The 23550-nt window shown below is 44.7% G+C and overlaps 1 protein-coding gene across 1 annotated transcript; it reads left to right on the top strand.

Moving 5' to 3' along the window:
- Positions 1 to 3876: 3876 nt before the first annotated feature.
- LOC133883343 (uncharacterized) lies at positions 3877 to 12604 on the top strand. The gene is made up of 6 exons (XM_062322638.1): positions 3877 to 4355; positions 4502 to 4625; positions 6221 to 6353; positions 11369 to 11402; positions 11868 to 12153; positions 12334 to 12604. Exons 1-6 carry the CDS (start codon positions 4131 to 4133, stop codon positions 12405 to 12407), a joined length of 876 nt encoding a protein of 291 aa, XP_062178622.1. The 5' UTR covers positions 3877 to 4130; the 3' UTR covers positions 12408 to 12604.
- The last annotated feature ends 10946 nt before the right edge of the window (positions 12605 to 23550 follow it).

The raw sequence follows: 23550 nt of genomic DNA, 5'->3' as shown, positions 1-23550 counted from the left end.
GAATGAAGGCTAAGCCTCACCAAATAGTCCGGTGATCAAAGCATGGCAACACTGAAGTGTTTCTGTCCAAAAGATAGAATGGAACAATCCACTGGATAGTTCGGTGATCAGAGTAAGATACACACTAGAGCATACCCACTAAAGAAGGTTGCAGCCGTGGAAGATCGAAGATCAACAGGCTGGGAGGTCCGGTGATGAAGCAAGGCTACACCGAAAAATACACCAGACAACGAACAGTGCAAAGAGATAGAACAAAATTCAAGGCATCAGATAGTTCGGTGATGAAGTGATGTGCATCGGATTCTAACACCGGAGCAATTTACATAGAGAGGATGCAATTGGCTCAGATGGTTCAGGATAACTCACCGGATAGTCCGGTGATGGAGATAAAGTATACACCAGAGTATCCGGTGTTCACAGAGGCTTGAGTGGGGTTCCAACGGCTAGTTTGTGAGAGTATATTCACCGGATGATCCCGTGTTAGTACTATTGTTCTCACCGGATCATCCGATGTTAACAACTTTTCTGAGCCGTTAGGTTAACAGCTAGTGCTCGGGTTTGAGGTTATAAATACCCCCCCCCCCCACTAAATTATTTGATGGTGTGGCATGCCGTTGGAGTCTAGATGAAGCTCATACACACTTAAGATGATATCCAAGCCACCAAAGTACTTAAAGTGATTATCTAAGGTGATTAAGCATAATATTAGTGAGTGATTAGTGCTTATAGGTTTAGAGAGAGTGTTGCCAGGTGATTGCTGCCTAGAGAGTGGATCAAGGAGTGATCCAACCTTGTACCAAGTGGTACGCTAGCACCTTGGAGTCTTGGTAACTCGATGGTAAACTTGTTGACCCTTCGATTTGGTGTGTAGTGGTGACGAAAAACGTGTATAGGTACGCAGAGACACTTGCCTTGGTGGCTCAAGCTATGAAGTGATCACGACAGCAAGGGACCAGAAGAGAGGCTAGTGATGAGACATTCCTTGGTGGCTTAGTGGCTCATCTGGGTGGAGGCCTTATCTTTGTGACTTGGTGGCTCAAGAGCCGTGACCGGTGCCAACTAGGAGCATATCCTTTGTGGAGCTCCAACGTGAATTAGAGGTGGCATTCATGCTATCATACCACGAGATAAACATCATTGTGCCAAGTTTGCTCTCTCTACCTTATTTACGTTTCTGTATGTACATTCTTGCAATGTACCTTCTTAGATAGGTTGCAAGCCCTTTGATCGGTAGAGTAGACACACTAAATAAATCTAAAGCACATCTCAATAGAAATTGATATAGTTTAATCTTATGTAGTTTTAGAGCTAAATAGATTTTAAGTGTCCTAATTCATCCCCTCTTAGGATGTCACCAATCCCATCAATTGATATCAGAGCTAGGGCTCACATCTAGCTCTTTAATTTTTATTAGAGCTTCACACTTTTCACAAGGTTTCACTAATTCTATGGCATTTGAGCCTTAGTCTCTTTGTGATCGGCTAGGCTCCACTGCTTAGTGAGCTGTGACGTACGGAGTTGGGGATGGATTTTCATAGTGCTGCACTTTTTGATGGCACAAACTTCTCCCGATGGAAAATTCTAATGACTTGTTATTTGCAAGCCCGATGGTTACATGTTTGAAGAGTCACCGAGGAAGGGATGAGACAACACATCACCAACAAGGAGAGCCAATTAGATGCATTGGCAAAGAGTATCATTTTATCATCGAAGAAGAACCTTACACGTGGGGGCTGCTGTTGGGGAATGCTTTACATTCCCCAGCCTCCTTCGAATGGTAGGTTGAAGACCTCTAGTGAACACTATTTACTGATAGAATACAGTTGTGTAATTTTAAGAAATACTTGCTCCCCATGTCACCCTGAGGAAATCCCCCGAAGAGAGCGCCGAAGCTATCATCGTAGGCAAAGCCTTTGATGGGCCTTTGGAGGCCAACCTAAGACCAATTTGTGACACCATGACGAAGCCGACTGAAGGTACGCTGAAGGCCCCATTTGTGATAGACCTTCGGGAAATCGGGCGAAGGGGGTGGCGTTAGCTGGAATCCGATGATGGTGGAGGGTATAGTATTAAATATGCTAATGTACTTAGGATAGTACTAAAATACCCTCTAATATGTCGGGATGTGGTAGTTAGAGGGGTAAAATTGTAAATTATAACCGGGAGTGATTGAGTACGGGCTATAAATACGCCGGTACTATAAATAAAAAGACGGATGATATGAATGATATTGCACAGTTTCCTATAAGCGCGTGTCACATAAAGGAGTCTTTGGTTCCCTCGGAGAAGCCGAATGGCCCTCCCTGTTTAGTAACCCTTGTTCCCAACAGATGTGAATCAACATTTTAGCACCAAGCAAATGTCCTGGCAATGCATGGCATGAAAGAAATGCATGACTTTGTGTAGTATAGATAGAGCAAGCACAATGACTAAGGAATTAAGTGTCAGGTAATGTATTCTTGTATAAATAAAAAGATTATCATAAGTCTTAGTTTGCCTGAAAATTATAAAATTTTTAATCGTCAATGCTTATCATACGATCATGGATCACCTCACGTTGTCTCTAAGGGTAGGTCCCACCGATGGTGAGGTTAGAGCTCCATGGCAAATTTAGGGTTTAGAGCTTTAGGCCAGGTTCACCCAAACTTAGAGGGATGACGAGGATGTAAGGTAGTGGCAGCAGTGGATCTAATGGGGACAAGAAACCGCAGATAGAGAAGGGGATCTCCATTTATGAGGTGGGAGAGTGGCTATGGGAGGTAGTGGCAGAGCTAGAAACCACATTGGGTAGAGCAATAGACAATAGATAGAGCCAACAAAAAATAAATTATTTTGCCATGTTACACACCAATCATGTCTATTGATTCCTTCATAATTACATGTGGTGCACACTACCTTGTTCTACTTCTGGAAGCCGGGTCACCTTACCCTTTTGAGATGCTCCAAAATAGTCACCCTTCATATATTTGAATTAGATTTTGATTTGGTGGTTCCACCTTTCCACCAACATGCATGTAACTTTTGGTTTGGGTTTTGGGTTTTTTTTTTTTTTTTTTTGCCCTCTTCCTCTTCCACGTGTGCGAGGTGTTGTTTTGGTCGTTAGATATGGTTTGCTGAGTGTAGTGTTGGCGTTTGCTTCTTGTGAGGATCATAGCAGTAATGATAGCAATGGCTGGAACTTTGTAAGGAATATTGTAGAGGTGGGGCGCACAAGAAAAAAAGAGGTAGAATACTGGAACATGTGAAGAGAAAGAGCATGAGAGGGGTGGGCTTTGCAAATAAGAGAAAAAGGGAGAAGTTGTGGGAAAATGGAAGCCGGGATTGGTGGTTGAGGGTGGCAACACAGTTGAAGATGCAATAGGAGGGGCACTGTGGATTGGTTTATCATGTGATCAAAATTTGGAAAACTGGATGCACAAGCTAACAGACACCCTCTATACAAAAATTCAATCTAACGGCGAGCACATGGACGAATGAAATCTAGCGACAAAGAGGCCTATCCGCTAGAGGAAATAATGACACGATAGTCCAATCCAACAGTGAGCACATGGACGACACATAGGTCTATCCTCTACTAGAGGAAGTAAGATCACCCGCTTATTACTATAGAGATAAAACAAAGAAAAGGAAAGGGAGAAGAAACAGTATAAAAGGCTAAACATAGCTATCATCCTATTTAAATGGAAGCAAATTCTATAAGATCATGTCCTACGAAAGACTCTCTCCACTATGATAACATATATTCACTCTTTCTCTCTCATCTTTAATTTAACTATTAAATCACAGAATAAATTAGATGTTACAAAGATCTTTCTAGATATAATCCTCTAAAATTTGCTTCCCATCTAAACCGTCCCCTCAAGCGCAAAACCCCTTGCAACCTGTCTGTCTGTCTCTCCTCTCTCCCAACCCACCTACGATCAGATTCCTCCTCTCATCTGATCATTAGGCCACCTCGATCAGAGTAAGGTTTTATATGGAAGCGGACTCCTCCGCTGCAAAAAACAGCCACGCAGAGAGAGTGCAAGGCTGCAGTGCGCGCACTAGATCGCTAGCAGTCCTCCCGGCACGCGCGTAGCTCTTTGTCAAGATCGTCATCGAGGCTTCGGCCGCTTTGCTAGCGGGGGGCGATGGCTGCGGCCTCGTCATCGTCGACGTCCAGGTCGCCGGCCGGCGGGCCGCGGCCGTACTGGTCGAAGTTCGGCGACACGACGCTGACGAAGGTGTTCGTGGGCGGGCTGGCGTGGGAGACGCCGTCGGAGGGGCTGCGGCAGCACTTCGAGCGGTACGGAGACATCTTGGAGGCTGTCGTCATCACCGACCGCCTCACCGGCCGCTCCAAGGGCTACGGATTTGTAAGCCCTGCTCACACTCTCTCTCGTCAATCACTTCGATCTTCGCGTAGACGAAGACGCGCATCCGGTGCGCGCGTCGCCCCTTTTGCTATGTTTCTTCTGGCTCTTTGAGCTGGCCGACTGGTTGTCTGTATGTATGCACGCAGGTGACGTTCCGGGAGCCGGAGGCGGCGCGGCGGGCGGTGCAGGACCCGAACCCGACGATCACCGGGCGGCGCGCCAACTGCAACATTGCCTCGTTGGGGCCGCCGCGCCCCGCCCAGCATCGAGGTGAGTGACTATCCCGAGGAAAACAATCTTAGTTGAACCCGATGCCTGCCCTCCATGCCCCCTTCTCCATCACATCAAGTTTCTTTGCTCCTTCCGACTCGACCCCATCCCCTGCTCGGCAACACGCGCACACGACATGAGCGCGTAGATTTCCTGATTAAGCCCATCGCCATTGCCACACCAGACAATCAAGCAGCTGACTGCAGCAAGTCGATCAAAGGCTCAAAGACGGAGTGCGAGAGTAGGCGAAAACAAATTTTATAGGCTACGAAAAATTCTCTTTTGTGATAATACATGTCTATTTTTTTCTTTCTTTTTTAATTTAATTATTAAATTACTGAATAGATGGTATAGATGAGATCTTGCGAAGAACTTTTCTGAACAAAGTCCTATAAAATAGACTGGCATGCAGATCGGGCTGGCGGGTGAGGTCACGGTGGATCAAGCGAGTAAAGCCGCGCACTGGGGTGCCCAGTTCGTGAGCCGGCACGCACGGCTCGAGTCATGTGGCTGAGCTTGCCCAGGCTGGCGTGTCAGTTCAACTGGCTTGGCTCCCTCGCTGCCTGCGTGCCCCGCTACGCGTGGCGTGGCCATGCAGCCGTATGCTCGATCCATTTTCTATTGCTGCTGCCGCAGACCAACTGGCAGTTAGAATGGCAGTTATGGGTTCGATCGGCAGGCGGCGGCTTGAGACTCGTTCTATTTCTTTAATCTTTTTGCTTCTTTGCTTAGTTTAATTTAATCAGTAGGAGGGAGGAGGATCCGTCCTTTGACTGAACGTGCTCGTGACAGCGAGAATCAGATGTAAAGGACCTGGACAACAGTCGCAAAGCTACAACTTAAATGATACTGGTGTCAAATGCGCAATCCAAATTAGTATTAGTTATAGAGCTTAATTTATTTTGGTATACATATGATTAAAATAGGACAATTATTATTAAAATTTTGATTTACCCTGATGCTAATGCACTACTCCAGTTCTACCTAATTTCACCCCGATGGCGATTATCAAGTGGAGAGTTGGAGAATCCGGAATCCACTCTGCCCTAGTGAAGAAATGTACTACCTAACTTTAGGAAATGTTCTGCCGCGTATGTACGTGCGTGTTCGTCTCGTGGAAACCAATTTTCTGTTCCTCGGTAGTGCTCAGTCTCGCGTGATGTTACAGGTTCAACAGTCAGGCCGATAGAAGCAAGGCGAAAGCCACGACAAGGCACTCGAACCTCTGCCATGAACCATTGCAGCACATACATGTTGTGATGATAAAGTTTGAATGCTCGATGCTCGTGTGGGCCTGCAGTGCTGCCCTCGGCTCGCGAGAACTGAAAACGAACAAGCGCGCAAACTGTAGGACGTAGGCGTCTGCCGAAGCCAGTCAAAGCGGTGAGTGTAGCGCACATGGCTGTACTGCACCCTCCACGCGCAGCGCAGATCGAAGCAGCAGTCGTGTAGGCTTGTAGCTTTGCACGCCCGGCTGTTTCCAATGCGAGAATGTGATGGCGCCCTGCGCTGCCCATTTATTCGTTTGGTGTTGTTGCTTTCGTTTCTACCCTCTCCCTGTCGCAGATGATTGTTTCCTGCTCTTGCTCGCACAGGCAGGGCCTCCCCCGGGCCCCACTTGCAGGTCCCGCCGCCAGCGCCTCAGGGCCCGCCGTTCATCCCCAGGGAACCGCCCCAGATGACGGCACAGCACAGTGGTCCTGCTACGATCTACCCTTCTCAATATGGGTGAGTGTCCTGTACTCCTGCGATCCACTTGTATATTTTTGAATCTAAATTGCTCAAAGGTAGCACAAGATAAAAATGTCGTAGAACTATAATCACATCGTTTTTCCGTGGTGTACATTGTAGTTTTACTGAATAGTTTGGGATGTAAAATGAGCTAAGTTTTGTATTAGTCCTACGGATAAAGTGAATTGTTGGGAGAGTAAAATAAACCGACGTTTCCATATAGATTATCATAGTAAAAAAACCAAACAAATCGATGTACTGTTGGTGATAATCGAACCATGTCTTCATCACAAAGCATATGAGAGCGAAACCATAGCATCAACTCAAGGTCTCCTATTGAAGAACGGTCAAAACAGTGTGGATCGTCCCCCAACCCTTTCTTTCCTGTGGTTCTCTTTCACCATGCAGCATGCAGGGTGTTTGCCTCTCCTGCCAACACTCGCTGCCCTTGTTGGTGTGCTGCATCCTGCAAGCTAATTCGGCTCATTTATCGGTTGTCGGTTGGATTTTAGTCACTTCAGCAGCCATGCAATTGATTAGGGCTTCAATTATCGGTTGGATTTTAGTCTAAGATGCGGTAGTGCATGGATCCTTTCAGACTTTTCTAGGCGTGTTTGGAACATGGAATCCAAAACAGATGAATAGGAGCACTACTGTGGCACCACGTTGTGATTACCAAAGTGGTTAGCTCCTCCTTCACACGTAGGAAAAGTTTTGAAGAGATCGGAGTGGATCTGTTTTGTCCATTTCGTACAAGAAAGCAGTAGTAATAACTATTTCTTTCGAAGATATGAAATGAGCAATAGTAACCATTTCTTTCCTATATATGCAAGTAAGGGCATTTTTTTTCAGGATATAGTCTTAGCTTTGGAGTGTCAGATAATCCATGCATGTTCAGCTTCTTCGTTTTCATTTAGCCAGTGAGCGTGGTCATGCTCGTGGCCACGCGCGTCCAGGGGACCGACGATGTGCTACATTCATGCGGCGTCACCCACGTTCCTTTGAGATCATGGGATGGCACGGTTGTAGGAGGTCATGGCCTCTTCAGTTTAGGTAGTTAGTTTCCTTTATATAGCTGATCGAATAAAAGAAAAAGGCTGCTCAATTCTTAAGCAGCACCAAGTACCTGTGTTCTAGCTAGTGTGCATGTGTTCGAGGATTGATCTAGGAGAACTCCGGCTGCTTGATTGCGCTGATAGCTCTACCAATTGGCATCAGAGCATGTTGCGTCCAGTGAGCAAGCAATGTCGGCACCGACCGACGTGAGGCCGTCCAGGACGCTGCCCCAGAGTGGGCGGCGGAAATCTCCATCGCCTCTTCCACGCAGAGGGTGGGTGACACCGCGACAATGGTGGCCGCGAAATCGTCTTGCAACGCGTGGTGAAGGAGGGCGGTGGATCCAGAACGTACCCGGACCTTACCAGCATGAATTACAATGACTGGGCAGTGCTCATGAAGGTGATGTTAGAGGTTCATGGCCTCTGGACCGCTGTCAAGACAAGGGATGTCGACTAACAGGAGAACCGGATGGCATTGGAGGCCATCCTCCAAGCTTTGCCATCTGAGATGATGTGCACGCTCGTCGCCAAGGGAAGCACTAAGTAGGCCTGGGATGCGATTCGCACAATGCGCGTCGGCATCGACCATGTTTGCAAGGTGAAGGCATGGACCCTATGACGCGAATTCTAGGCATTGATGTTCCACGATGACGAGACGGTCGACGACTTCACCCTCTGCATCATGGGCATCACCGGTGAGCTCAACACCCTCGGTGAGTAGACTTATGACAAGGTTGTGGTCCGGCACTTCCTGCAGGCTGTTCCCTCATGACTCTCCCAGATCGCGCTCTCCATCGAGACAATTCTTGATGTTGAGACGTTGTCGGTCAAGGCATTAGCCGAGTGGCTACAGACGGCGGACGAGTGTAGCGGCTTCAGTAGGGTGGCAGACGACACTGGCAGTCGACTTCTTGTCACGGAGGAGGATTGGATGGCTCGCTTGAGGAAACACAAGCTCGAAGGGAACATCGATGGATCTAGCAGCGACAACGGTGGCAGTGGAAACTGTTGATGCGGGTGCGGTTGTGGGTGCGCTGAAGCTAGGCGTGAAAGTGGTAGCACTGGGCCAAGTCAAGACGTGTCCAAGGACACCTACCGTATTTGCCGCAAGGTGAGCCACCGGGCCAAGGATTATCATAGCAAGCCCAAGAAGGGAGGTGAGGCCCATCTGACTCAAGTGGAGGACGATGAGCCCACCTTGATCCTAGCTCGAGCAACCCTAGCCCCTAATCCCCTGGCATCGCCTACACTGCAGGAGGGCTGGAGGAGAGGAGAAGTGCTACGAAGGCCAATGGATCCTTGACACGGGCGCCACCAACCACATGACTGGTGAGAGGGGCGCCTTTTCTGAGCTCTACACAAGGATTTCTAAGGCCATCTATTTTAGGGATGGATCCGTTGTAAGCATTGAAGGGTGCAACACTGTGTTGTTCTCTTGCTAGGGCGTCACACACTGTGCGCTCATGAGGGTGTACCACATCCCCAAGTTGACTGCTAGCATCATAAGCATGGGACAACTCGATGAAACCAGGTGTCGGACAATGATCCTTTCACCGTGGAGTACACGATGAGCTACAACAAGCCGGAGGAACACTCTTCTACCCCAACTTGATTAGCGACGGAAATCACACCGCACCACGCCCCTATCACACCAGAAAGCAAGGGTGCGGCCAACCCTGATGCAGCATATGACGCGTTGACACCTAGCGCTAGCATGGAGTTTACATCCCTACCTCCAGGGGTCGATGGTCATCTCGACAACGATCACGATGACTACCCGTTGAGGCTCCGTGACCTTAACAATGTCCTGGGCGCGGCCAACAACCCTGGGCTAGCAGAGCGTGGCCTTGGCGAGCTCCATGCGGTGACAGCAGAGGAGCCATCCTCGTTCGACGAGTCCAAGAGGGAACCATACTGGCGCAAGGCAATGGAGGAGGAGTTGGTGTCCATAAATAAGAACTGAACATGGAACCTGGTGGATCTCCCTATAGGTCACTGGACAATTGGTGTCAAGTGGGTCTTCAAGATCAAGTGGGACAAGCGCTCATGTCGTGGTGAAGCACAAGGCGTGCCTCGTTGCCAAAGGCTACGTCTAGCATGAGGGCGTCGACTTCGAGGAAGTCTTTGCTCCGGTGGCACAGCTGGAGACTGTTAGGCTGCTACTCGCCGTCGCCATGCACTGCACCTGGGAGGTCCACCACATGGATGTCAAGTCGGCATTCCTCCGTGGGGACCTCTAGGAGGAAGTCTACGTTGCGCAACCGCCTGGCTTAGTCGACGACCACCACCCGAGCAAGGTGCTCCGACTACGCAAGGCATTCTACGGTCTTCGTCAGGCTTCGCACGCATGGAACACCAAGCTTGATGACACTCTGGTGTCGCTTGGCTTCTGTAGAAGCAGCAGTGAGCACACCGTCTATATGCATGACAAGGGTGGCCACAACCTGATCGTTGGTGTCTACGTGAACGACTTGGTCATCACCAACTCTGACGCTCGTGAGATTAGCCGGTTCAAGGAGAAGATGGAGGTGCGATTCTGCATGAGCGATCTGGGATTGCTCCTCTACTACCTCGGTATCACGGTGCGCCAGAGCGAGAGCGGTATCATGTTGAACCAGGCAATGTATGCACTAAAGATCTTGGAGAAGGTGGAGCTGGCGGATTGCAATCCGAGCCATGTGCCCATGGAACTGTGACTAAAGTTTAGCAAGTCAAGCAATTCGCAGGCGGTCGACCCAACCTAGTACTGGAGCATCGTCGAGAGTCTCTAATACCTGGTGAACACATGGCCTGACCTGGCTTGTGCAGTGGTTTATGCCAGCTGTTTCATGGAGGATCCATACGAAGGTCACATGGTCGCTGTCAAGCATGTGCTGAGATACATCGCAGGCACACGCGACTATGGGGTCTTCTACCCAAGGAAGCTTAACACACGGCCAGAGTTGCTGGGCTTCAGTGACAGCGACATGGCTGGCAACATCGACGATCGCAAGAGCACGACTGGTGTGCTATATCTTCTTGGCAGCTGCCCCATCACCTGGCAAGCTCTAAAATAGAAGGTGGTGGCACTGTCATCTTGCGAAGCTGAGTACATCACCGCGACGAGTCAGGGCGTGTGGCTAGCGCGGCTATTAGGTGACATGCTCAACCTAGAGCCCCGTGCGCCAATGCTTAAGGTGGACAACAAGTCCGCCATCTCTCTCTGCAAGAACCTTGTCTACCACGACCGAAGCAAGCACATCGATGTTCGATACCACTACATTCGGGAGTGCGTCGACAAGGGAAAGATCAAGCTTAGATGAGCCAGCACTGAGGAGCAGCTGGCCTACATCCTGACGAAGCCACTTGGGCGCGTTCGGTTCGTAGAACTGCGCATGTAGATCGGTGTTGTCAAGGTTGAGTGAACAATGCGAGGATTAGGGGGGTGATTGTCAAATAATCCATGCATGTTCAGCATCTCGATTTTCATTCAGCTAGTGAGCATGGTCATGCTCGTGGCCACGCGCGTCCAGGGGACTGACACTGTGCTGCATTCATGTGGGGTCTTCTACGTTCCCTTGCGTTTCTTAAGCGTCGTGTGCGCCCTGGCCTGAGATCATGGGGTGGCACGGTTGTATGAGGTCATGGCGTGTTCAGTTTAGGTAGTTAGTTTCCTTTATATAGCTGATCAGACAAAAGGAAAAGGCTGCTCAGTTCTTAAGCAGCACAAGTACTTGTGTTCCAGCTAGCGTGCTTGTGTTCCAGGATTGATCCAGGAGCACTCGGGCTGCTCGATTGTGCCGGCAGCTCTGCCATGGAGTAGATACTGTGGTCAATGATCTAGATTCTAGCCTTTACAGCCTTGGTATGTACTGTACTGGTAGTGTGGATACGTTGGGCCAGATGTGGGCAAACCCAAGCTTTTTTTAACACTCTCTAAATCAGTCACTGAAGAAGCTCTGCAAACTTTTGCAGGTACTGGTACCCACCTGACTTTCAATTTCAACAGGTAAGCATGCTCCCTATGCCCTTCAATGCCATCTCCTTTGTTTTACCTTTTCTCGCATGCAAATTTGCCAGTGCCACCTGGAATCCACATGCGTAGGGATGAGATGACTCCATTATGTATGCATTGATAAATTTCACTATTACTGATCTCCATCGTTCAAAAAAATATATTACTGATCTCAGTCATATTTGCATTGACAGCGCTCGTCTTAGTAAATGTGGAGTTTGTATAAACTAAGATGGGAAGTGCTTGTCTAGCAAATCAATATCCTAAATTTGGTACTGTACGTTTTATTTAGAAGCGTAGTGGCACTGCTCAAACACTTGGCATCATCATTTTCTTATGACGTCTTCTGAAATTTGACAAGATGGCAATTGCGACACTTTGTTATTTCTTCATTGTGTGTGATCATTAATTCATTATGAGACCAATTTCCAATGTATGATAACTTGTATGGGTGAGCAGGCCATGGCCAATCCTCAAGTGTTGCAGAACTACTATGCTCAGCTCTACGGGCTGACTTCTACGGCGCCAACATACCACCAGTACGTTGGGTACATGCCGTCTTCATCTCCGGCTCCGAGGGCGCTACTCCCGCTGCCGGCACAGCCGGTCGCAGTGCAACCGTTGGTCCATCATCCAACGGCGCAGATCCAGGGCTCTTTCTTTCCCGCGCCTTCGCTTCCGCACAACTTCAGGCTCCAGCAGCTGCCTCCTCAGGCAATGTTAATATTGGCTCCCAACACAGCAGGTACATATACTGCTTTTTTCCCTTTCAAAAAAGAAGATTCGGTACGATATTGCTCCTTCACATGCGCATTTGCACTTTGTGCACCAGATGTGTCTATTTTAGTGTAGAACATCTAGAGTTCTTGAGACGACAGGTTTTCAGAACATATATAGCTGACGTTTTGCTACTGAAATGTGGCAGATTTGCAGTCAGCTGATCAGGCCGCCCCTGCAGCTCGAGCCACGACCGCAAGCAATACTCATCCGGGCGCCTGATTAAGGCCAAAACAACTGAAGATAAAACATCGGATTCAACACACCTTTGAAATTAACTGACTTTTTTCTTTTGGACTGGAAAAGGAAAGTCTCGATCGATCTGGTGCGGACGAAGTTATTGATGGTCTGTAACAGTCTCTCAGGATGTTGACTCCAAAAACAAACGACAAATATTTCTTTCTTTCATTGTTTCCTATTCTTTTTTGAGCATTGGCATTTGGCGGGTCCGCTGTAAAGCCAAACTAGATTTCATATCAACATCTCAGAAATTCTCCGGGAAATTTTCGAATGCATATCATGCATGGCTATATTATCGGTATATTCTTGGGGTCTGGGACTTGAGATCTCTTTTCCCCTCTTTTTTTGGAGAGAGAGCTTATGCCCCCCCCCCCCCCCCCGACGTTTTTGAGAAGATTGAGTTGGTGGAGCTATAGAACGAACCCCCACAGAAGGTTCCGAGAAACCCATGGGCCAAGGCCCAAATAATCGAGGCGGCCGAGAATGGCTGATGAAGTCGTAGCAGAAAGCCTACTGAACCAAAGGCTCTCTAAACCGACAATGTGGTTCGGGATTTGGGCTGTAGAATTTGAGCAGAAATGACCAGATTTTACAATTTTTTAAAATATTTTTTCTTTAATATTTTCAAGAATGTATGTCCATTTTAAACAATGGCTGGTATAAGCTATCGTCGTGTATTTATCGGACGACAATAAGATTCCACATGTTCATTGGACGAGAACTTGATCTCGTTCGCTGAACGGACGAGAACTTTATTTCACTCAGTGAATGGGCGATACATTCAAATTAATTTAATTTACAACAGAATAGGTATACATAGAATTTTTTAATATAACTTTTGTATACAGAAATTTGTAAAATATTATACATTCATTTGGCAAAAAATATTGGTTGTGCGAATAGTTGTCCAAACAGCTTCACAGAGTGGTTTATTTTATCCTTAATTTTAGTTCGATGTAATTTTATTAATATTTCTTTATTTAGTTGACATAAAAGTGTGTGTGTGTTATTTTTTAGTGAAGTAATGTTAGAAGGATACAAAATCTAATTTATTGAACAATAGTAGTTGTGAAACGTAATTATTATATAACCCGGCACGAAGGTTATATACGGTAATAAACATTACATGGGAACATGAGGTTTATCGTCATTACACGAATGAGCCCTAACCATAAAGAGATGTTGAAAACAAACGTTGACATATACAGTACGCCTAAAGACTAACCTAATAGTATACCGCTGCTAAACCTAACTTGCCTTAGGGAATAAAAATAGGTCGAGTTACAATAAATACTCTTTACTGGGTGCACCTAAGATATTTGCCCTTTCGCAGGGCATCGAGTACCTCCGCCTTAGCACGACGAGCTCTCTCCCACTTCCTTTCCCTCTTTGCTTCGTGTGCTTCAGCTCCGACACGCTCCTTCGTTGCCTTCCTCGTGTGCTCCTCCTATTGATGCTTGAGTCGTAGTTTCTCCTACTGTTACTCGTACTCTCAGTGTTCATAAGCTTGCCTCCATTGCATGCTCATGTCGACCCATCTCTTCTAGTTCTCAGTTTGCTCTATGTGCAGCCATCCTATAAAGTCACAGATAGGTGGAGGAGACTGGAGAAATGAAACAAGAGGGAAGATTAGTAAGACAATGCATGAAATCATATGGAAAGTGCCACATGAGTGATTTATATCGCTATACCAGTGAATACTCATACAGTCCATATCGAGGCAGGTTGTACTAGTAGTTGGCCCAGCTTCTCTTTTATCCATATCATTACAGAGACTCGTAGTCCTGCGTCATCCCTTTTTCTTCATCATCTTGTCAGGATCAGGGATGAACAAACAATCGGGCATAAGTTCTTTCGTGAAAGAACCAAAATCCTAAAACCATAGATATCATGGTTCCAGGTGTCCAATAGAACTTACTTCTTGAAATAGTCGGAGTCGTACCTCCGGATCTTTATCCCCATCACAGCACACGCGGTAATTACATGGGAGCATGGCTTCTACAGTAGCATCAGCTCATAGCAGGTGCAAATGCACCTATCAATGAAGATGGTGCACTGTTTGATAACTCTATCACGTTTGCCCCCTCCTTCCTTTGTCCTTGTATAGAATTTTGTATCTGTGTTGTGCAGTTCCTATGATCTTCACCCAGTGCATCTTTGTCTTCTTCGTCTTCTTTTCCATGTACTTGGTCATCTTCGTCCCATAAATCAGACGAGCATTATTTAGCGTTGTTTGCGCCACTGCATAGCAGTCCCTGAAATACTTGCATGTCACTTGAAGTATGAACTCTACGATCCCTTCCAGTGACAACCCCCTCACACATTTTATCATCTAGTTGTAAACATCTGCTAAATTTGTAGGCATAATACCGTACCTAGCCCTATTTGTGTCATAGAGAAGATTCCACTTCTCATTTGGCTCATTCTCAATCCACTCGCTAAATAACTGGTAGATGACACGTTTCCCCGCGTGATGCCAGCTTCATTGTTTGTTGGCAGAGACGCAAGAGGTACTGGTTCATCCTTCGATCCACTCACGAGCCTCCTTTTCACGCTCATGTGTTTGCTTCTTCATTAGCCTATCCAATGTCTTCCAAAGAGCATCAAACTTTCATTGTTGGTTCTGACCGCACAACCTTTTGAACATATTCATGAGGTTCTTGTTCAAGAGGTTCTTGTTCTTGAATTGACGGAAGAAGTTTGCACCTAAATACCTCATGCACCACATACTCTGCAGATCTGACCACACAGGTCCAATCAAGCCATCAATCACTCCATTTTGTAGATCCAGAATTGTCGCGAGTATCCGAACATACCGGTTATATATAAGGCACACATTTAGCCGAGTACCAATAATTATCATCCTCACACGATATAGAAACCAATACCAATTGTTGGTGTTCTCACTCTCTATAAATACAAAGGCTAACGATAGAACTTGGTTATTCCCATCAATCTCAATAGCAGTTAGGATTCGTGTACTTGCTAGATAATCTGATGAATGTGGGCCATCCGGATAGACATCATCATCACTATCCTCCTCTGCTACCCCACCTTGCATCTCCCCAACTACCTACTTATTCTTCCATTGCACAAGCAACATAGGAGGCCAACATCTATGCACAACATCCTACAGGTAACTCTTCCACACATCATCTTCCCTGAGTGGGTACATCTCCCAGTACATACCATCTCTCACTTGGTTTCCCATAATATACTAGTCAGCTCTTGAACCTTGAAGTCTATTTTGAAACCCTGCATCAACTAGATGTACAAGTGTATGACACTTTTATGCATAAGTTTGAAGATACCCTTATCCATTAACTGAAATACGAACAATATTATCCCTTTTAAACCATATACTATTTCATCGTCCCTATAAAAAAAATCCCAAACCGCCACATATCCGATATACCTAATAATCATCGATAAAAACCATAACATTATTGTGACAAAACAGAAATAATTATATAAAACTACATCTACAATGAAAAATTTATTATAAACATAGCCCAACATGTAATCTATACTGCAACAAAATATTCTCGAGGTGCTACATCAAACACCTCTAAATCCTACATCTACCACATCAGTTATGACTACACTATATCTAAATTCTACATCTAATACCTAACATATACTCCCTCTGATTGCAAATGTAGGTCGTTTTAGACTTATGCACAAAGATTAAGAAAGTAGATCAAATGACCTTGTTATCCCTTATTTATTTTGCATTGGAAAAGATAACTCATTCATTTGTGAGAGTGATAACATTTATTAAACAAGGGCAGAAGGTAACAAAAGAGAAAAAAATGTATAGAAATTTGAGAATTACTTATATTTAACGAATAGTTGAGGAGGCTAAAACGACCTACATTTGCAATCAGAGGGAGTATTAAAATACTGCATCTAATTACTAAAATATACGTGCAAACAGAATCTAGTTGTTAAACTATATCTAACCCTGATTTAAAATTAGATCTATATTTTAACCTATGTCTAGTGATTATCTTACCAGGTTTGTAAAAACATCCTATATCTAGAATCTAATCTATGTTAAAACCTAGCACTAATGGCTACCATACGAGATTTGTAAAAAAATATAGAAAAAATATACCTCTTTTTTTCGGCAAGGCTTCGCTGAAATTTTTCCTCTTCCCTCCCCTCCCTCTCCTCTCCTCTCGACTCGGCTGGAATCAAATGATCGGCTGACGTCAATAGGTACGACGCGATCAAATTATATACCTAAAAGATCTCACTCACTAAACAGGCGAGACCTTTTAGGTCGGCACGCTCGACATCGCAACCACGAAGATCTCGCCAGCTCAGTGGGCAAGATCAAGTTCTCGTCTAGTGAACAAGTGAGACGTTGCTTTCTCTGGTTATATAATACATTAACCGTTAGGGTCCACAAGGTCTCGCTCGTTTAACGGATAAGATCTTATTCTCATCCGATAAACAGACAACGGTAGTCTACACATACTATTTTTTTAAACAGGTATATATTTTGAAAATATTAAAGAAAAAAAATATAAAATTGTTTTTACAAGCCGTCGGCGGTTGTAGAAATATATGGCAATTTGCCGTGCCCAATTATGGCATGAAAGACTAGACTCTAGAGGACCAGTAAAACTGCTCCATTTGTCTCGTAATTAAGCTTCAGAGTCTACAAACTCATGAGCTTTTTTATTTTTACTAGTGATTTTTCCACATAGTATATTTGATCGTAGAAATAACCAAATAACGATTTAATTAGGTACCTCAGGTTCTCATTGCTTTGTAGTTACAATTAAGTTGAATACCCGTACATTACAACAGGAGTCAAAAATTTACACACGATAACATTATTGACTTCTCTAAAATTAGTTATCATCGTCAAAGTATCTTTCAAACTATAACATTGTTTATATTGTTAAAGCACTACAAACACTAAAGACACTATTCTAAAAATCATGTAATACACCATCGCACAGCCAAATTTACATACTTATTTGAGTATACACTGAGCCAACATTAAAAAAAACACTTACATACACTATTTAGGCACATCAATATAACTGAGTTGTTTTCTGCCAAATCGAGGTAAGAACAGTACCTAGAGGGAATAGACAGCATACTTCCCCTCCATATTATTTGAATTCAGAAGGAGGAGGCTACAACTATTGGGAAATGAACAATGTAATCAAGCAGAACTAATGACTTAGCTACTTAGCAGAAGATGCATCATAGACTTAGCTACTTCCTTCTCAGCTGATTCTAGATCAGAGTTTTCATTGCTTAAATAAGAAGAACCAGAAGACAAACCAACTTGATGAGATAAATTTGGGGAAGGCTCTCCCAAATTATCAACCAAGTGTATTTCGAATTGTCAGGGATTTCTTTCAGCAATGGAAGCAGGCATCTTGAATCAGAGGCATCTTAAAACTATGGATTCTTACAGCACGATATTGATTACTGAAGCTATAAAGAAGTACCTAAAGTTGTCTCACTCACATGGATTATTGAACATATACACGTGCAGATGAATTATTGAACATATACACATGAAATAAAGTCTGTTAGAGTAAAAAAGATTCAAATACACTACAATTGCTTCATGGATATTTTATCAAATGACCCACAGGAAGTTGTGATATGAAATAAAGTCTGTTAGAGCACGAGTACATTAGATGACAATCACCGACATGTCAAAGGAAGTTGTGATAGTTGACTGACAAAAATATTGTGTGATACATAAGTAATCAAACACCAACCACACTTCAAGGGGAAGGGGGTTTAAGAAAGAAGAGCTCAGCTTACTTCATTTGCACTTCCCTTGAGCAGATTCACTACAGTTATCAACAGAAGCAAGAATGCCCTGGTAGTGGACCCTTAGCGGCACCTTCCATCTGGCTTGGCTTCATACCCCTTTTAGCAGTTCCACCTATCTTGTCCAAGCAAACAGGAAGATCTTCAGCATCAGGAACATCAGCTGCATCTTTATTTGTTGATGGTGAAGTAGCATCAGAAGTGATTGGACAAGGCAAGTTTAGTACAACTGCTTCAGTTGAATCTACTATAAGCTCACGACGCAATCTCTGAACAGATGCATTTTTTAACCCAAAAAGCTGTGTAAGGCAATAGCAAAATTAAAACATGATTAAAATCTGGATACAGTAAACACGTTAACATGTGCATTTATTGTCTGTTAAAAATTCTATTCAAGAAAGCAATAATCAAGCAATGCTTCCTATTGATCAATAGAAACTTGTTGTTTCCTACTGGAACAAAGTATCTAGATTCCAATGATATAATTGGTGTATGTGCCAGGGCCCTTGAGTTTTAGTCCTCAATTGATTGAATAAAAATGTTCATGATTATGTATGCCTACCTCCATTTTTTCCTTTGGTGTTCCATTGACCAAAAAGCAATTGCTCATATGCTAGAGATGCTAGAGAAACCAAATATTTCATCTTCCAAATGTATGAGAAAAAAAATACACCAGGGTAACAAACATACAATCAGGTGAACCGCAATTAACCATATCTACATTACTTTTTTTATTGCTTATGAAGTCACCTAAAAGTAGGCAGAACAATGTAGGGATGACCATCTACATTGACCATTTTGATGCAATGTGAAATGCAAAATAATAGAGGTGTCAAAAGTCAAGACATGCCTCGGCACCATCAATCGTCTGAGGGAAGCTCCTTTTCCTCTGCCAGTTCCTAACTTTAGCCCTAGTCTTCTTCTGGAAGTTCTTCCAGGCGATATCGGGGGTCTGCCCCATCGCCGAGTTTCCTCCAGTGGATGTGACCTACGAATTGAGCTCATCAGAGCATCATCTATTTCCATATGCATCTTTGGCTAGCATTCATCTCCTGGTTTCCACTTCTAACAAACTTTGCTCGGTATCTATGTCCATAGGAGAACCTTCAATTGCAGGAGTAGCACAGGCACCCATGATTATGGATCCAATTGGAATAGAGACGTTATCAGGAAGCGGCACATCCGACGGGATATGCATAGGGTTCTCCATGGCGATGGAATCTTGAGTCGGAGTGTTGTGTCGCAACACATGGTTCGCTCTGTCGTGCTCATTCTTTGCTTGCTTCTGCTCGGGTGTTATATTTGTATAATGCATCTTATGACGTGCACGCCTTGCTTCAATTGACTCTTGATTTGGGGTGCTGCGTCGCAATGCGTTTTGTGCATTTTGACAGTATCATTTTGCTTGCCTCTACTCGGGTGTCATATTTGCATAACGTGGTTTATATCTTGCACGCCTTGCTTTAATTTGCTCACTAGTTAACTTACGAGCGTTCTCAGCAAGGGAAGTAGGAGTCGCACAATCAGCGTTGGTTATGGACTCAATTGGATTAGATAAGCTAGACAGGTCATGTATGCTCAATGGATTTCCCATAGTATTTTCCATCTTAGTTGACACACTTAGAGTATTGGGTCGTAATGCGTTTCGTGTATTTTGACAATCACGTCTTGCTTGCCTCTGCACTGGTGTCATATTTGCATATCGCGTCCTATCATTTGCACGTCTTGCATGTATTTGCTCAGTTGTTAATTCTTGTCTATGAGCAGTTGCATGAGTACATTGTGATTGGCTTTGCTCTTCTGGCATGCTATTATAATGCGGCGCATCACGAGGACGCTTCTTTCCTATAATAGAATCACATGCAATCATTAGAAACATAGTATTGTGATAAAGAATGAGCACAAATATACAGTTCTATGATACATGTGCCAATCAAAGCATAGTTTTGCGAAACTGCTTCTTAAGAGCGTAGTTTTGCGATAGTTTTTCCAATCATAGTTTGGTTTTGTGTAATTTACTCATCTTGTATTGGAACCTAAATCATAGTTAAAAATGTATCTTATATACTTCTAAAAAAGAACCAAACGATGGCAACAGATAATTATTCACGTTACCTGGCAGTTGAATAGAGGAATTTGTTTCTTGAGTATTGGTCATCATGCTTTCTTCAACCTGATTTGCTATAGGAATCTTTTGCCTCTGGTATGAATCATTTCTATGTAGCCAATCAGTACTTTTTGCAGGAGACATATTTTTCTTGTTGTATGAGATGGCTTGCTCATTGGATGTCGTGGATCCACCAACATTGCTATTGTTAACGTCATCTAAAAAATACAACGTGTATTTAGTTGTGGAGTATCAGATGTGATATTTAGATAGTAGTTGATAAGAATTACGTGTGCTCGTTGTGTTGGTTAAGTCTTTGAATGGAGTACGATCACTGATTTCTTTATTTGATGCCATCTGCGAGGAAGAAACATGTGATTGGTCTACACTATAACTAATAACATCATCAGAATATAAAAAAAATCATCACAGGTACACATGAATTAATGACGAAAGTTGGACGCCTATATGTTCATGTTCTCTCACGATTCATCAATCAAAAAAAGTTCCAACAAAACCCACTGCCTATATTTAGAAACCATTCAAATTTATAGAGCTCAAATGATAGGTCCCATGCCCCCTGCCACTCTATTGTTTTCAAGTTCAGTAGCTGCCAATCAAAATGCAGGAGCAATGAACCATATAAGTAGGCCAACTCAAACATCATCAGAGTTCACAAATGAACATCTAATATATGGCACTCACATGGAATCTAACCATGTCCACACTCAACAGTTGGATCCAAGCATCTACAGCACAATCAGGCTGCCACGCTTAAACCTAACAACCTAGGAGATGTGGAATCACTGCATCTTCATGGATGTAACTACTCTTTCCTTATTTAACCCACCACTAAACAAAAAGCTCAGGGAATGTAAATACCTCGAAGCGATCAAGGGCAGATAAAGCCATTATCCCTAGGGGTTGATTTAAGGACAGGTCTGACAGCCGATTCTAAGCCCGCTAAAAAAATTGCTCAACCGTCCCTTTGCCCGGTGCTCATGACGCGGCTTCGGCTGCTGTGGTCCTCTAGCTGAGCCACTACTAGCGTGCGTGTTTAACAAAGCATAACTTCAATTGACTCAAGTTTGACTCCCTAATCAATTAAATACGTAATATGTCACTACAACTTACTGCCACATAAGGGCTTTCTTAACCAAAACATCAATTAGCTTCAGGTAGAGACAGGCTTTTGCTCTGCTAAAGGAGGAAAAAAAGGATCTAATCTGTCACTACAACTTACTGCCACCGAATTCTCCACTAATGCGTTCCAAGCAAGCATTTTTTCCCCTAAGCTGGTCGAATTGCAAGTTTAACAGAGATTTTATAAACATTCAACCAAGATCCAATTTCAGATTCCAGACGGTAGGATCATAATTATCTATCAGCTCAAAAGAAAGACCGTTCTGTTTTATTATTTCTAGTAACTTGTCGAGTGAATCACCTCTCTTGGGGCTCAGAAAGATGGCCGTGAGGTTGCTGACAGCTTGAAAAAGTGATATGTGAATAAGAAATCCTAGTGACACTTATTGAGTGAAAATCCTTAGTGAAACTGATTGACATAGTGACTTGCTAATGCACTGGCACTTCTCAAGAATGTTAGCTTCATTCAAACAAAACGTCCAACACATGAGTGCACATGACATGGAGATCCGAGGTAACTGTGATTCTTTTGATGTACACACAAGTACAAAACATCAGATTGTCGAAATGGGACTTGGAAAAAAATAGTCATGAAGGTAGAGGTGATTTCGGCTGGTCACCTTGCTAATCCAATCATCCCAATTATATCGTGCTCACTTCCCCTGACAAATCATAACAGGATACTACCAACTTATGTGATTAAAACACTTTGATACTACTATCTAACTTATGTGATTACAACACTTTCATACTACAATCCAACTTAGATCATTTTCAACAATATCCCTTCATTTCGTTTCCTTCTTGATTCACTTCCCCGTTTTTATTATCTTTACTTTCTCTTATCTCCAATAGCTTCCCTTTGAGAGGAATCGCGAAGGGACAGGATGAGATTCATCGCGAAGGGAAAGGAGAGAATCTCATCCTGAAGGAACTGACTTTAGGAATCCCTTCGTGACGAGAAATCGTTAGAATGCTGAAGGGAACGAAAATCACTTCACGAGGGGATTTTCGTCCCCTGCCGTGATCTTATGTGATTAAAAAGCTTTGCTAACATCAAATAGGCTGAAACCACGAGCCCATGACATCTAAAATTGCGATGCCAGTTTCGCGAGGTATTGGTGACCTCACACTATGCAGGTCATCTAGTTAGTGTCAGGGGAAAAATTGAAGGCCTGTTGGGGATTTCCTCAGGTCATCTGGTTAATCCATAATCTGGATCGACAATCAATCAATCAGAAGCTAACAAAAACAGAGAACAAAGGAAACGAAACCGCACCCGCCGATCTAAGATCCAGCTACAACTGCTCCTACGGAACCGGAGAATGAACCGTACGAAACACCAGCGCAGCGCGTGCGATTGGAAACCCACTAATTCGAGGGGTGGTTTTGGTCAAGTAGCATACCTCAAGCGACCCCGGCGGCGAGGAAGGGATGGGAAGGCGACAGCTTTGGGAGGCTTGCGCTTCTGGAAGGTTCCCGAGCGGGGCTGGGCTGGGCTGGATTGGACTGAGGGGTAGTTGGAGGCTGGAGGGCGCGTGCGGGCGGCGGCGCGGAGGAGGTCATGGAGGAGGACGACGCGGCTGGGGCGGGTGTCGATGCGGGCGGTGCGGATGAGGTCGAGGTGGAGGACGGCGCGGCTGTGCGCGCGGCAGCGCGGATGAGGTCTTCTGGGATGGGGATCGGGGCGGGGGAGGAGAGATCGGGGGCCGGTTATGGAAAGGAATCGGGGGGAGAGGACGGAACCGAACGCGAAACGGGGAGCAGAAGCGAAATGCGGATCGGAAAAGGGGTGCGATTGAGGAACGAACGAACGCGGCTGTCTCGCGAGGAGCGCGTCCAGAGCGGGAGGAGGGGCGAGTGGGAACGGGCGCAGCGGCGTGGGCAGTTGTTCAGTATAGAGCGGAGGCGTTGGCGAGCGAAAGGAGCGCGGGAAGATGGGACGATGCGGGAGGAAAGGAGGTATTAGGATCTTTTTAAGTAGGAAAAAAAAAGAAAGATAGTAATATTTGAAAAATAGATGTTTGTTTGAAAATTTACAAAAATAGATTATTATCACTTGTTAGA

The sequence above is a fragment of the Phragmites australis genome, chromosome 10 (genome assembly GCF_958298935.1).
Source record: "Phragmites australis chromosome 10, lpPhrAust1.1, whole genome shotgun sequence".
NCBI lineage: Eukaryota > Viridiplantae > Streptophyta > Magnoliopsida > Poales > Poaceae > Phragmites > Phragmites australis.
Note: the sequence above shows the minus strand (reverse complement) of the source record. Positions and strands in the feature narration are given on the sequence as shown.

Coding starts and splice junctions, on each gene's coding strand:
- LOC133883343 (XM_062322638.1), top strand. CDS start 4,131: ATGGCTGCGGCCTCGTCATCGTCGACGTCCAGGTCGCCGGCCGGCGGG. Junction 4,356..4,501: donor GCTCCAAGGGCTACGGATTT/GTAAGCCCTGCT, acceptor GTATGCACGCAG/GTGACGTTCCGGGAGCCGGA. Junction 12,154..12,333: donor ATTGGCTCCCAACACAGCAG/GTACATATACTG, acceptor GAAATGTGGCAG/ATTTGCAGTCAGCTGATCAG.